This window comes from Anguilla anguilla, chromosome 7 (genome assembly GCF_013347855.1).
Source record: "Anguilla anguilla isolate fAngAng1 chromosome 7, fAngAng1.pri, whole genome shotgun sequence".
Lineage (NCBI taxonomy): Eukaryota > Metazoa > Chordata > Actinopteri > Anguilliformes > Anguillidae > Anguilla > Anguilla anguilla.
In genome coordinates this window covers 31,567,925-31,583,348 of record NC_049207.1, presented here as the reverse complement: position 1 = coordinate 31,583,348, position 15,424 = coordinate 31,567,925, and the positions used below count along the sequence as shown (strand labels likewise).

General features: G+C 38.6%; 1 protein-coding gene across 5 annotated transcripts in view; it reads left to right on the top strand.

Annotated features, from left to right (window-relative positions):
* slc38a4 (solute carrier family 38 member 4) overlaps positions 1-15,424 on the top strand; it is a 130,778-nt gene that overhangs the window by 22,742 nt on the left and 92,612 nt on the right. For all 5 annotated transcript variants that reach the window (XR_004766089.1, XM_035425416.1, XM_035425417.1 and 2 more), the window contains 2 exons: positions 6,237-6,435; positions 6,843-6,933. Coding sequence is in view for 4 of the 5 variants with exons in the window: in XM_035425414.1 (XP_035281305.1) it covers positions 6,237-6,435; positions 6,843-6,933 (290 nt within the window). In the remaining variant the exon portion in view is untranslated. The remainder of the gene's footprint in view (positions 1-6,236; positions 6,436-6,842; positions 6,934-15,424) is intronic.

Sequence of the window (15,424 nt, the reverse complement as noted above, 5' to 3'; positions counted from 1 at the left end):
AGTTTTGTACATTAGTTTAAATGTCTTGCATGAGACAATTTGAGGTATTTGACACTTTGATGTGTGAATTTTGATATCAATACTTTCAATGACAGGACTAGATTTAGCCAGTTTGAATGAATGAGTTATAGACAGTGCTTTGTATGTGAGAGTAACTTGGCATTTTTGTACGTTGAAAACGTGTTTTTTATGAGATTTCTTTTTGCAAAGATTTTGTTATGAGAATGTGAGAACAGTAATGCATATAAATGTAGATTATGAGAAGTATGTGTACACGCATACAGCCTTAGGCAGTGCCAGATGTAGACTGGTTTGATTGGGAGGCAGAGCAAGATTTTGGGGGGGCCAAGTTGAGGACATGATTTGTGATGCGGAGCGGACCTGGATGTAAAAATGTGACGTAACCCTTTAAGAAACGGTTGTGGATTACGGCATTGTGTGAATTTGTACAGTCTGATGAACATGTACTGTTTAGCACTTTCGCTTTGCTATATGTAAAACCATATAGATGTGTGTTCAGAGAATTGAATCTCAATGTACCAAACACAGGTTGAGAATAAATGCAGGTTTTGCATTGCCTGTAAAACAATGGTTATATATTCCAATACATGTAACAGTAAATAGCAGAATATATAAGTAGCTAGTATTACAATGCTATTACATAACAAGATGGCCTGCATGCAAGAGCTGTGTGAAGCTGTGTGAAGTTGCTGTCTGTTTGTTAATCCCAGAGTGAATCTTTACTTTTGCAGCTTGTCCTTTTTAATTACGTTGAAAACCTGGTCTGTCGGCTTCTCTATTGCCGTTTTTAAAAATCGACTTTTACTGCTTTTTTAACCAAGTTTAAAGTAATATATCTACTTTGTCCTTACGACTTGAATCATACCTGACAGCTCTCAGGCCGTCATTTTTGCGGGTGGTCTTCGCGCAGCAATTTGACGGGCCTGCCATCTAGCCCTACTATCAACATCTAACCCACTGGGAAAATTGAGCAGGATAGCTCTGTATGCTGACCTGGGCAGCGACCACCTGCCCGGCCTGCACTGGATGTGCGTGCGATCGGATGTACTATAATCATCTGTCCCCCTGGGATCCCAGTGCGCAATTGAACTGTATGCAGTCCTGGGCGGCAGCTACCTGTGCTGCCGTATCCTGAAATTGATGTGCCGGTGTTTCGGCCCTGCTATCAACACCTGTCCTACAGGGAACTCAGAATAAGGTAACCCTGCGTGGCGGAGGCAGAATTCGGTGGCTATGAACCTCAAAGTTTTCCTCCAGATATGCCTGATGCGGGACTCATTTTACATTGCGTCTCCTGCACTCATTGCGTTCCTTTTTGAACCTTTTATCAGACCAGACAAAGGTGTCTTATGCACCAAAGTGATTTTCGGTGCCGTGTAAGCTTTTACTGCCACGGGTGAGTCTTGGAACTTATATATATAAATATATTTATTAATTCATTTGAGATCAGCATTGCCTCATTGGCTGTTACTTCTATTCATGAATTACCACTTTGTTACCTGTGTTGCTGCATTTGGCTATTGTAATGGATCAAACACAAACAGATTGAATCAAACACAAACGTCCCCGGGATTACAATGGACTGCTTCCCCTCATCTAGAGACGCTGTAACTTTTTCTTTAACATTGTAACTGGGGCAGTTGTATTGGAAGGCTTTCTATTATACGCCGCTATGCTCATGCTTGATTATGAATCAGTTTATCGACACGACAGCTGTCGCCATCCAAAAAGGCCGATAGTGTTAGACCTTCGCATGTATATGACATTCAAACTGTTCGCTGTCGTGAACAAATTATTCTCATGCTGATGATCTCTGGGAATGTACATATTACTTCGGGTCCGGGTTTGGATTACCCCGCCCCTCATCATGCATTATCTGGTTTATCATTTGATGAATTCTGTAGCCGTAAATCTCTGGGCTTTTTGCATGTTAACATTCAAAGCCTATTACCGAAACTTGACTTGGTGAAAGCATGGATGCACACGTCAAAACCCAATGTACTAGTTTTATCTGAAACGTGGCTAAGAAAATCTGTCAGTAATACTGAAGTTCACGTTAATGGATTTAATATTTTCCGTCAGGATCGATCCTCTAGAGGGGGTGGAATTATGTAAAAGATCATTTGCAATGCTCTGTTATTGTGTCTATAGCAAAGCAATTTGATTTCCTTCTTTTGAGCATAGAACTTTCTAATTATTTTTTCCTGTCAGTTGGTGGCTATTATAGACCTCCTGCTGCTCCTGCCTGCGCTCTTACAGCATTAAGTGAACTCATGGCCCCCCACATTTCCAATTAATTTGTCCTTCTTGGAGACTTGAATTGGGATATGCTTAATCCTCCAGACTTGGTTTTACAACAGTTTGATGCCCTTAATCTCTTTCAAATAGTCTCCTCTCCCACCAGTATAATTTCAAGTCCCCTGACTCTGCTACATTACTTGATGTGATCCTTACCAATTTCCCTACTAAATATCAATCTGCTGTTTTCTCACAACATCATAGTGACCACTGTGCCATAGGCTGTATTTGTACTTCTCTTTCCGTTAAACAACCCCCCATTATAATTTACAGGCGCACTATGAAACACTTCGTAGATCAGGCATATCTCCGTGATTTAGCTGATCAAACTACTGCGCACTGGAACAGAATGTATCTGATACCGCATATAGAAGATGCCTGGTCCTTTTTTAAATGGGGCCACCACGAGCTGCCAGAACAACTTCAATGCTCCTTGGCATAGATTCTCCAAGTCTCTGGATATGGAACACCATTCTTCCAAAAGATATTCCTTTATTTGGTGTTTTGATGATGGTGGTGGAGAGCGCTGTCTAACACATCGGTTCAAAATCTCCCATAAGTATTCAATTTAGTTGAGATGTAGTGACTGCCAAGGCCATAGCATATGATTCACAACATTTTTGTACTTATCAAACCATTCAGTGCCCTGTGGATGGCGAATTATCATCCTTTAACCTCTTAGCACAAAGCCCCTAGTGGTTGGCACACCAGTGTGCCGAGATTACTGAACTCAGGCATTCAGTGCTACTGCAACCAAAGTATGAGTTAAAAACCGAACGAGTTGTTTTAGTTTCATTCGTACAACTATGCTGAATACGCCGAGTTTTGCAGCGCCACCATTGTCGCTCTGGTTGTTCAGATGAGACTGCAGTCCCTGCAGTCTCATTTACAACTACACCCCCCACCCATGACATAATAGACAATATTGTCTATCTTGGCATTCATAAAAAAATATTCTTTCACCACTAAAAAATCATATTCCGTCATAGCAACAAGATAAACCCGACAATAGCCCTAAGATATGCCAATGCAGCAGTAAAAACGCTCCTTACCGTTGGTTTTACGCGTAGAGATGTCCCTTTTGAGACTGAGTGGCCATATATTGTCTTGCACAATCCGTTTGGGAAATATACGCACATTTGTGATGCCTGGGTACCTTGCAAAATAGCTGTGCGTAATACCACACTTGTTGTTTACGGTGTTGTCGCCCTTTTTGTACAGTCTGGCTTGATTGACAATTCTCATTTATTCAGTAGGTGAGAGTATAAGCTTTCTAACGATGTATAACATATCTAATTTTGCTTTTGGAATAACGTTTTATAGGTCAGCGTATCCGAAAATTTTCTTATCATTGCATTCACTTACGCATTTACTCTGTGGTAGCAGTAAAAGACGCTGCACCTAACGAAACGTGGTCAAAGATTTTTCGCAATTTCTTGAGGAGTACTATTATTATTGAGGACTTCTGGGCATAGCTAAGCCATATGTTTGCTGATAGACCTAGCTGACATCATTTTCTGTCTCTGTCTCCATCTACTGAACATACATAAGATTTCATCATTGCTATGTAAGTATTACTGCTCAAAATATTTTGGTTATATACGTTATTTTTGAAATTGATTGTCTTTAAATAGGTTAGTGGTGTTATATTATGTGGATATTTCACACTGTAATGTAAGCATTAGTTAGTAGTGTAATAGCTTTTGTGAAGCATGCAACAGTGATGATGTGAGAGTTGGAACATTGCCAAAACATATTTTTGAATTATTTTTATAATCTGATTGCAATGTTTCATCTTAAACCTTCATAAGGGGTTCATTTATATGCTCTATAATGGAAAAAAAGCATTTTATTCAATTTTGGAGAGATTTTGGATATGCTTCTGTACCCCTAGATATTTTAGACCACTGTACTGACTGAAAGCTTGTAATTCCCACTTGAAAATGATGCAACAGTGAGTTTCTTGAGTCAAAACAGTTGATTTGTAGTGAAATACCTGAATATGTTGTGCTTTACAGCAATGCATAATTTAGACATTTTGGATAGATTTGGAGACGCTGGGTACACTGCTTAGTTTTTGCTTCTATAGTAGTTCTACATATCCACCTTTAGATTTTATGAACTTGTGATCAAGAAGTTTTTGATCCAGCACATGTATAGTTTAACCTTCTGTATACATGCAATCTCTCAGTATTTCATTGCAAACTAAAAAAGTGCAAATTCATTTTAGATTTTAGATCTAGACAATTGCATTTGTGGCACTTTATTTCTTCCAAAATTATGAATATATACTAATCAGCATTAGTATTGTACATTGTACAAATGGCTTGCTTCATTTAAGCCATTTTTCAAGTCTCTGTGGTGTTCACATCTGGAGTTATAAAGCTTTAAATAGGGTACCCCCTAAATGGGCAAGGATTGGCAAGATTTGGCTTGTGAGCTAAGGGGTTAAGAGAGACCACCCCCATCAGGATAGAAATGTTTCATCATAGGATAAAGGTGATCCCTGAGAATAACTTTGTATTGATTTGCTGTGACCCTTCCCACTAAGGGGACCAGTGGACCCAAACCATGCCAGGAAAATGCCCCCCACAGCATAACAGATCAGCGGACCCCCTCACTGTAGGGGTCAAGCATTTGGGCTTGGTGTACACCACACATGCACTCACCCACTTGTGTACGCCACATGCACTCCCCCACTTGTGAGAATATGGTGAAGGATGACTCATCTGACCATATCACTTTTCCACATCTCTGCAGACCAGTGCCTATTGTTTTTGCACCACTGAACTCTCAAATGTGCATTTGTCACATGGTTAAATATGCTCTACATGCAATTGTGGAGTCTTTATTGTGGCAGAGGTTACACTGGTTATTTTTATGCAGTGAGTGCAGTGTATTAATTTGTCCTTTCCTTATAATCATTTTAAGTCTTGAATATACAGAGCAAACAGAAATTTGAAAGCAAATATAAATTGGAGACTGCCTGCTGCACCGTTCGACCTCATCAATATGCCACCCTGTGTGCCATGTCTCTTTAGGGGTTTTTTCAGTGTGTACCACCCGGCCTGAAAAAAATTCTAGGGGAAACACTGATATTTCAGGAATACGCTTCAGTTGGAAGAATGCATTTTAAGTTGGATGAATGTGAATAAATGTCATAAAAAATAAATGTTTGCATTACTTTAAAGTTGTGTAATTAAACTCTGTTTATTAGAATGTCAAGATTTTAAATTATTCATAAAACGTATGGAAGCAGAACCACCAAACAATCGGTATTGGCATCGGCCGATGTTTCCCCCAAATAATCAGTATTGTTCAGAAATGTTCATATCAGTGCATCCATAATATTTTCTTTAATTCACATAAAATGCATTGAGTTTGTTATTATACCAGATTGGGTCCTTACGGTCCTTTTAAAGATAGAGGAAAAGAGAGTTATAAGAAGTGTTAAATGCACCAGGATAGCTGCAGTAATAATAAAAATGGCAGCTGAATATTTGTTATGTTCACATTAGAAATGAACTAACATGAAATATGGCATGTTGCTTACAGAGCCTGGCTAGGAACCAGAATATTGCTAGTTCAATACATATTTTAGGCAAAGCCGTTGTGTACTGTAACAAGATAGTAAACTGCTTCAGCAAATGTAAATCAGTATTAATGTCAGCAGTGCATGTCAAATGTGAACTAGATATGTCGACCCTAGGTATTATCTTCTATGTGATTAACTAATGTGCTGCTTGAGTAAAGGGGGAATGGACAATAGGGTCTTTTAGAGCCACATGCCCAAGGCTGGGCACCTTTGGTGGAGCATCCCAGAGGGCATTATAATCACCTGTTTAGTGTGTCTACCATCAGCTATCCAGCTAGGGTAATCTATGAGATAGTAAGTCTTTACTATTCTCTGTTTACAGAACTTTTGTCCCTGAGGAATAATACAGGAACAAGGTGTCAGAAATTCCAGCCATTGTCCCCACAACAAACACACACACACATAGAAATGGATCACATGGAGCTCCAGAGGGTCAGCACTCAGGCAGATGATGACAGCACTGACAGCCTGGATGAACAGTTCACTGAGCCCATCGACTCAGAAAAGGCCACAATCAACAGGTGAGAACAGGGAATGGCTTGTTGATCTGGGTGTTATTCCACCAGCCTTGGCCTCGTAACAGAATGCAAAGCCATTGTGCCTGACTCTGTTCAACATGCATAAAGGCTTGGATTCAAACAGCATTTATCCATATATTTGATTTATAATTAAGTGACAGTGATATCTGTTTCTTCAAAAACACGTTTACTGAAATATAATGATTAAACAAACAATGTGTTTGGATTGAAAAAGTAACACTGAGCAAGTAAGTCAGATGGACTAATGCCAATTGAATACAGACTAAAGTGTCTCACAAATACCCAGTCACTCATACAAGTTCTTTCACAATCTCATTAACAACTATAAACACAGACATTGTAAATGTTTTTCTGTGAATATTGATACTTAATTTGTTGCCTTGTTTCAGTCAATTCTGTGATGAAGATGACGCTGAGAGTCAGAAATTTCTCACGAATGGAATTCTGAAAAAGAAAAAGTTTGAAGAATATGCGGAATACGTAAGTTTCATTAATAATGTCATATTGTAAAGGAAGGATTTTGTGGAAAATAATTAATGATGTTAACTGTCATTCAGCACCCAGCTATTGGTTTTTTGCTTGAGCACTGCAATTTTCAGGAAGTTTGTCTATATTCAGGGGTGTATAGAAATTTTTGAGCACCAGGCACTGCTTGATCTGCGCAACACCTCAATGCATATTCCACTACCCAAACCACTTTTAAGTCAAACATCACAGTGTCTCCATAGAATTTTAGGACCAAATCCTATTATGAAATATAGTTATCCAGCTGGGAAATCATTCATCTAACTTTGGCTACCCAAATGGACAGTATGGTTTCTGTATTTATTTGGAACACTTATGTCATGTACAGTAGTCAAAGGTAACTAGCTAGCTGACTCATTTTTCTTACTGGATAAATGTCTAGCTACTTATCAAAACGGCTACATACCATGCCTGATTTAGATTGTAACATAGCAGGATTAATTAGCGTGTAAATGGACTGCATTTATATAGCGCTTTTATCCAAAGCGCTTTATAATTGATGCCTCTCATTCACCAGAGCAATTAGGGGTTAGGTGTCTTGCTCAGGGACACTTCGACACACCCAGGGCGGGGGATCGAACCAGCAACCCTCCGACTGCCAGACAACCGCTCTTACCGCCTGAGCTATGTCGCCCACGTGTGTTTAATAAATGATAGCTAACCACCTACCCTCTGAAACAGAATAAAAGATTACAAGGAGTAAGAGGCTTTAACCAATAATTTAGCTTGTTTATTGTATATGTGTTAGTTAGAAGTTAGTTGAAGATGAACATGAAAGTAAAATAATACATTAGTAATTTTTATTAAAGAAGTAGGTTTACAGTAAACAAAGGCAACCAGACAATAGTAAATGGTGGCCTAACATGTTGATTAATATATACATGGATTTTCTGCCATTTGCTAATTATTTTGAATTGGGATGGCAGGTGTGCCATCCACCAAGTTATGCCTTGGTTGGGCATGTCCCATGCCTATACAGCATTGAGAGTTTGGTGCTTTTCAGGGTTTCCTACGGAAATAACCACAATGATCACAAACCCTAGCCCTTAAGAGCATTAACATCTGTACCTTCTGAACACATGTAAACAGAAAGAATGCACAAACAACTTCACACATCCATACAATGAAGCCCCAAACTTGGATGATTTTGCATTTTATCCTCCTTCCTGCCGATTGCATATCTCTCATACATTTATATTTGCATAATTATCTATTACTTCTCATTTCTTCTTGTACTGTTTGTTACATCTCAACAAAAACATGTTTTCAGCATACACAACTGACAAGTGACTCACACAAACAAAGCACTGTCTATAAGTTATTAATTAAAACTTTCAAAATCTAGGCCTGCCATTGAAAGTACTTCTATCAAAATGAGGCCAAGTTACAACAAACAACATTGGCTAACTTAGCTCACATAAATTAAACCTGTTCTATTCCAAAGCAGTGCTACCCAGTGTTTCCTGAATTATTTGATGTAACTTGGCCCTGTGTTTTTTCATCTTACCATCTGAAGAGAATGTGGTCATCCAGACTACAGACTACCATAAAAAAATTTCCTCATGGAAGAAGACATCATTTAAATGAATGTTTTAAATGGCTGATGAAAACTTACACAATAGAAAGGATTTATTTATGCTTGGTTGTCAAGTAGTTAATTTTACAAAATGTACAAGTTCATCTATATGTATGACTGAAATACAGATTGAAGAAATTGATATTTTACATAAATAGCATGGTGCCATGAAGGGAATTGGGGTGCTGTCCACCAGGGGGCAGCACTGGCCCTACAGACAAGTACGGTTGCAGCTGTGATTCATTGTTATATTAGATTACAGGCATTTAGCAGACACTGTTATCCAGAGTGACTTACACAACTTATCACATCAGCTGTGGCCTATTGCCTAATTATGGGTTCTATAGAGGATATGCATTGACGTCACTTTCCCACCAGAATACGCCCCCTCAGTCACGACTGAGTGGCAAAACATGCTGCCACATGGCTGCCTTTAGTATAAACTGCAAAACTGGTCCATGGACATTCAACAAGAAATCGGAGCTATCTTTTTACAGACTGCCGAAAGCTAAAGAAAAGAGAAGCAAATGCATCGCTGCAATTCGCAGAAACAACTTGAATCCAGGCACCGAAATGTGGATTTGCGGTTGTTATTTTGTGTCAGGTATGTTGGATTTTTGGGTAAAATCATACCTTAGTATTAGCTAGCCAAGCATATAAATTATTAAGGTATGATTTTACCCAAAAATCCAGTTGTTTCTGGGAATTGCAGCGATCCATTTGCTTCTCTTTTCTTTAGCTTTCGGCAGTCTGTAAACAAGACAGCTCCGATTTCTTGTTGAATCTATTTGTACAGTCAATCGCACAACAGCTCTTTCCCATTTTAGATGTGTTTTTTGTGTTTTCACGGCATTCAAGCTGAACTCTAATGCTATCACTCAGTAGTCTTTCTGCCACTCAGTAGGTGTAACCACAGTGACTTCCACCTACTGTGACATCATGTGCATACCCTCTATAAGAGACCTGGCTCCCAGGCCAAGAACAGATGTGTTGGGAGCCGGCGAATGCATGACGTGGTGGGTGGGTGCATGTGCCGGTGTGGTTTTGGTTTCTTTTTTCTTTCAAGGTTGGCTTGCCAGTTTGGCTCGTATTTTTTTTTTTTTTTTGAAGATTTTTATTGTTTTGGTCTTTTGGACAAATAAAAGGCGGTAAGCCAAACTTACCTCTGTTGTTTTGTTCTGTCTGTTTACCACGTGAGCCTGCCTCACAATAGATAAATAGATTGAATACTTCATTATCCCCATGGGGACATTTTTCTAGCAGCTTAATACATTCACATTTACAGACATTTTTACCAAGAAAAATAGAACCATTTACACTAGAGAAAAGGGGGGGATGAATAAATAAATGCAGATTCAAGGTATACTATGTAGAATTGTGCGGTCCTTGTAGACTCTGCGTTTGTAAACCCCACTCCTTAGTCCTCAACCTCACCCACAGCTCTGTTGAGGACACAAGCAAAATGTTGAGTGAAAAGGTGAGGTGGTCAGGGATATTAACAAAAGCATTTTTAGCAACATGAATGATTCCACATAGATGGTAACAGTATTAGAGTGTTACAGAAATTACGTCTTTTTGTTGGCCAACTTGGAAGTTTCTTCCACCATAGGTTCCCTCAGCAGATTTCCAATGCTTTTTTTTCCCCATAGGGATTTTGTTTTTTGCAGAACATAATGTCTGTGGTTAACGTAATCCTAAGAAAGCTTCACGTTTTGTTCTACAAGATAAATTACACCAACTAATAACTGAATCTGTTATGTGCTTTTAAAAAGTAAGTTGATAACACATTACTATATTGAAACTAACGGTTGTCGCCTACAGGCGGGCTAGTATGGAAACTTCAGTGGCGGCAGCCAGATTGCGACCGTTGTTGTGGTTTCAATAACTTGTTAGCAACTTACTTTTCTAAAATACAAAATGGTGTTGAAATTCACAGTTGAGATATTAATGGGTGTAATTTATCTCGTAGAACAAAACGTGAAACTCTCTTAGATTTACATTAACCATAGGCCTTATTTTCAATGAAAAAATGAAAATGAAAATGAAATTCCTATGGAGGAAAAAAGCATTGTAAATCTGACAAAGGAACCCTTTCCTCAAAAATACGAACTCACTTCTGTGTTTTTGGACTACGAACTGTAACACTCAATTATGAAGTTATGACGATCTTTACACTGAGCGCACCTCTTAGCGCATGGGAACATTGTATGGTAGTGTGCCGGTGCAGCTATTTTTGTTTTTCCTCAGTTGATATTTAGCTATTCTCTGCCCTGTTTCACAAAGCATGATTACTGAGTTGACTGGATAACTGCACTGAGTAAATCTCAGAAATCTCCCAAATCTGGAACATGGACTGAAGTAAAAACAACTGTTGTGGATTTTACTCTGTTCAGTTATCCTGCTAACTTAGCAATCCTACTTCCTGAGATACCCCCCTGGACATTTTGTAAGAATTGGGATGTAAACAAGGAATCGTGCATAGAATAAGTAACATTAGCAGGCCATAGGTCTATCATAGCTAGCTAATATACTTGTAAAGTGCTTTTTCAAAATTTTTAGCAACTTTGTTGTCTTTGTTAGTGAAGTTGGCTACATGTAACATTATAGTGATAATTTCGCCTAATTGAAATAAATGCAGGTGAATTACCAAGCTAGCTAAGTTGCAACTATGAACAATAACAGCAGTTCTCATATGGGGGAAAGACATCATGATAGAAGAACAGAATTTGATGCAAAAGCCAACCTCACGCATCCAGCTGTGTAAAGTAACTAGCTAAAAGTAACATTACTTATAGGTCCAACAGATAACAGGCCAACTCCTTGTCGCTTTTCATCCACTTGGTGAACTTTTTATTTATTTTTTATTTATTTAACCATTATTTAACCAGGAAAACCCCATTGAGGTTGAAATCTCTTTTGCAAGGGGGACCTGACATGAAGCACAAAGTCACCCAACAAGACTTACACCTAACAAAATGTACCAACATCAAATGGGGAATAGGGGTGCAACAAATAATCGACGTAGTCGACTAATATCGATGACCAAATTAGTTGCCAACGAATTTAATTGTCGATTATTTGGTGACGTCATCGCGTGTGTTTTTCGCGCTGACTCGGAATGCTCTGACAAGACATATAGGCATTACCGCTTACTGGAGTGAAGTGAACAATAGCGTAATGGCAACACCTTCACGACCAAAAACCTCCAAAGTGTGGGTGCATTTCACTCTTAACTCGGCCAAAAAGGTTGTGAACTGCAACACTTGCAAAGCTGACCGTGCCTGGCATGGGAGCACATCAGTTATGCTGGAGCATCTGAAGAGGAGGCACGTTGGCTCTCTGGATGATGAAGACTCATCTCGGTAAGTTAGTTAGCTAGAGTGAGAGCACCTATTATTGACCACCTTTGTTCGACATACAGGAAAACGTAAACTGATTTGCAACTATATGCGAAATATAGGTAACAACCTGTACCTAGTTATGTAGGAAAAAATGTCCTTGTTATCCTCTAGTGGTTATTTTTTCAGTACTTTCGCAATTTTTTTCTGTGCCAGCAAATAAGTCAGAGGTGGTGCAGTGCTAGCTTTTGGTTGCTAAGGGGACGTGTATCGACCACCCCATGTAAAGGAATGGAACTTGACATAAATTTGCTAGCATACTGTATAAGTGTCCTTGTCAGCACATCTAAGAATCCGTACATATTCAATGTTGTAACCCAAGTCGCAGGATGTAAAATAGTAGCCATTAGGAAAGCAGTTTGAAAATTTGAAGCAACGCCTGCGCCACTGGATTTAATGGGTCGCGATGAGATAATTCCGAACATATTGCTTGTCTTAAAGTTGACATAGTGAATAGGCTGTATTAATACAACTAAATGTATATGCATGAAGTTAGTTTTTTTTACATTTAGACAGTTTATTATGTGTATTTTTACAGGACTTACATTTTAATAGGTAACGATGTCCAGTTCTCTCTGATAAATACGAAGTAAATACACTAGCGGTTAAGGTGGTCGACACACGTCCCCCCCATCGGGTGGTCGATAATAGGTGCTCTCACTCTAGTTAGCTAGCTAGCTAGCTAATGTTAAAAGCCATGTTACTTCACGTTATGAGCTGTAATGTTTTCTATTTTGAAATACATTTTCTCTTGATCAATGAATTGTTAATGGCGTTGAACATACAGAGTAGCAAATAATAACCTATTATTCACAACGATCCTGTTCACATTCCAAATGTGACAGCAATATCCAAAAAGGAAGACCCTCACAGATGGTGGAGGGAAAATGAGGGGCGTTTTTCCACGCTTTTCCACCACAAAGCTGGCAAGATCTTTTCCATGCATTCCTGCAACATCCACCCTGTCAGAGTGCATCTTCTCTGCAGCGGGGAATATCTGCTCTCAAAAGAGAGCAAGCCTCTCACGAGACCATGTGGAGATGCTGACTTTCCTCCATTTCAATACAAAACTGATTGACATGTAGCCTAATGTAGTTGCAACAAAGTGTAGACCACAGAATGCACAAAGCACAGAATGCACTTTTCTATCCTCGCCCTTGTGTTTATTTCTTTTAAATTTGGATGGATTGTTTGATTTATTTGATTAAGGGAAAACTGCTGTAGGTTTGTTAATTTTTATTGCTGCTACATTGTTTATTCTTGGTTTTAAATTTTGACAGAAAAAATGGATATTGGAATTTTTATTTATCTTTTGTATCAGCAGGAAAGTTCATTAAAAGACATTTTTGAATGAAGTATTGTCTTTATTGTTAGTTAGCACATGCCTAAAACAACCTCAAGCTAAATAGCTGATAGCTAAATAAGAGTCATTGAGTAATTGTGCGATTCATAATCCGAATAATCGATTATTCGTTTCAATAATCGATAGATTTTTTGACTATCAAAATAGTCGATAGTTGCAGCCCTAATGGGGAATGAGACAGAGGTGTAACAATAATTAAAAGTAGAGAAGAGGTTAAAAGCAGGAGCATACTTCAGTCACAGAGTCATGAATTTCATGTTTAAAGTCCACGATTGAAATTAATTTGTCAAGTTTAAAATTCTTTTGCAGATTGTTCCAACTATAAGGTGCAAAATATCTGAAAGCCATCTTACCAAATTCAGTAGTGGGACGAGGCTCTTTAAAGAGCATCACGTCCCTAGAACGGAGGTGATAACTATGTGAATTTCTAATTAGCAGACAGCTGAGGTAGGAAGGGAGTAGACTAATTATTGTTTTGTAGATGAATATGTACCAGAGGATCAATTTGCGCAGATGTAAAGAAGTTAACCCAGACCATTCATATAGGAGACAATGATGGGTTAAGAATTTTGCACCTGTAATGAAGCGTAAAGCGTTATGGTAAACCATATCCAAGGCATGTAAAGCAGAAGAGGAAGCAAGCATATAAAGTATGTCTCCATAATCTAAAACAGGTTAAAAAAAGTAGCTGTGATGAGTCTCCTCTTAATCTTGTAACTAAAACAAGATTTATTCCTAAAATAGAACCCCAACTTTGTTCTCAGTTTCTTAATTAATTTATCGATATGCAATTTAAAACATCAAGCCAGATTCCAAGGTATTTATAGCAAGAAACTCTTTCAATACACTTTCCATCAACAGTGATAATTTTCAATTCATTCAAGGAGTGGAAATGAGCCCTTGAAATCACTAGACATTTAGTTTTGTCTGCATTAAGGACCAGCTGCAGATCTAAAAGTGCAGACTGAATATAAACTTCAGCTGATGCTAAGAGAAGTCATTCTAAGGTTGATTTTAGTTTTTGAACGAGCCCTGTCAGCTTTTGTCAGTATTTCGCTTTGTATCTTGGCTAGTGGTGTGTCATTTGTGAACGATTCAATTTTTTTAAACAAATTTTTTTGGTGAATCATACTGACTCATCTCCATGTAAAGATTAGTTCATGTACAGAAATTTTTTAAGGGCTGAGAGTCTGTGGCTGTTGTGGTTATTTCTGTGGGGAACCCTGAAAAGTGCCAAACTCTCAGTGCTGTATAGGTATGAGGCATGCCCTGTCAAGGCGTAACTTGGCTGGATGGCATACCTGCCATCCCAGTTTGGATGAGCTCGCGGTAGGTTGCAAACTTACCATTCACTGAAGCTACAGTTACTCCTGTTGAACTGTTTTCACCATTGGGCTGTGTACTAGCAATTATCCAACAACAGCATTGATCCACTTGAGTGGGGCGTGCTCTACGAGCCTCTACCGTCTATGTGATCAGAAGCAATAGTCCCTAAACTGAAAGCAGCTGCAATGTTGAAGATGTGAAGGGACCAGATCTGCAACGAGCGAAAGATTTAACGGGTATGAAAAGAAGCTTACTGAAAAAGAACGACTTGAGGAGTGTAGGCCTACTAATGGCTGCTGCGAGCAGCAGCAACACAAACACAAATGGGAAAGATGTGTTTAGGTTTTTGAAAATTGTGTCACTGGGATGTTTATAATGACGTTAATGGCAACGTTGATGATAATTTGAACTTTTTAAACAGTGTTATTAGGGCACACTTGCCACATTTGGTAAAAAAAAAAAAAATTAGCACATGGACCATTTCTTTGTCCAAAACCCAATGTATCTGTATAGAATTCTGTTATTTTACTTGTGCTGAGAAATGGCGTTGCCCTTAATTATGCAATACGAACAAATCGTAACAATTAAATTAGTCTTATTTGTAATTCATAATAAACAATTACATTACATTACATTACATTTATTTGGCAGACGCTTTTATCCAAAGCGACATACAAAAAGTGCATTTCATGGTCATAGACAACTACTAAACACAGGTTCAGTAAGATACCATACTTATTTTGTACAGCTATTTCTAGCCAAGAACACAGTTTAGTTCACACA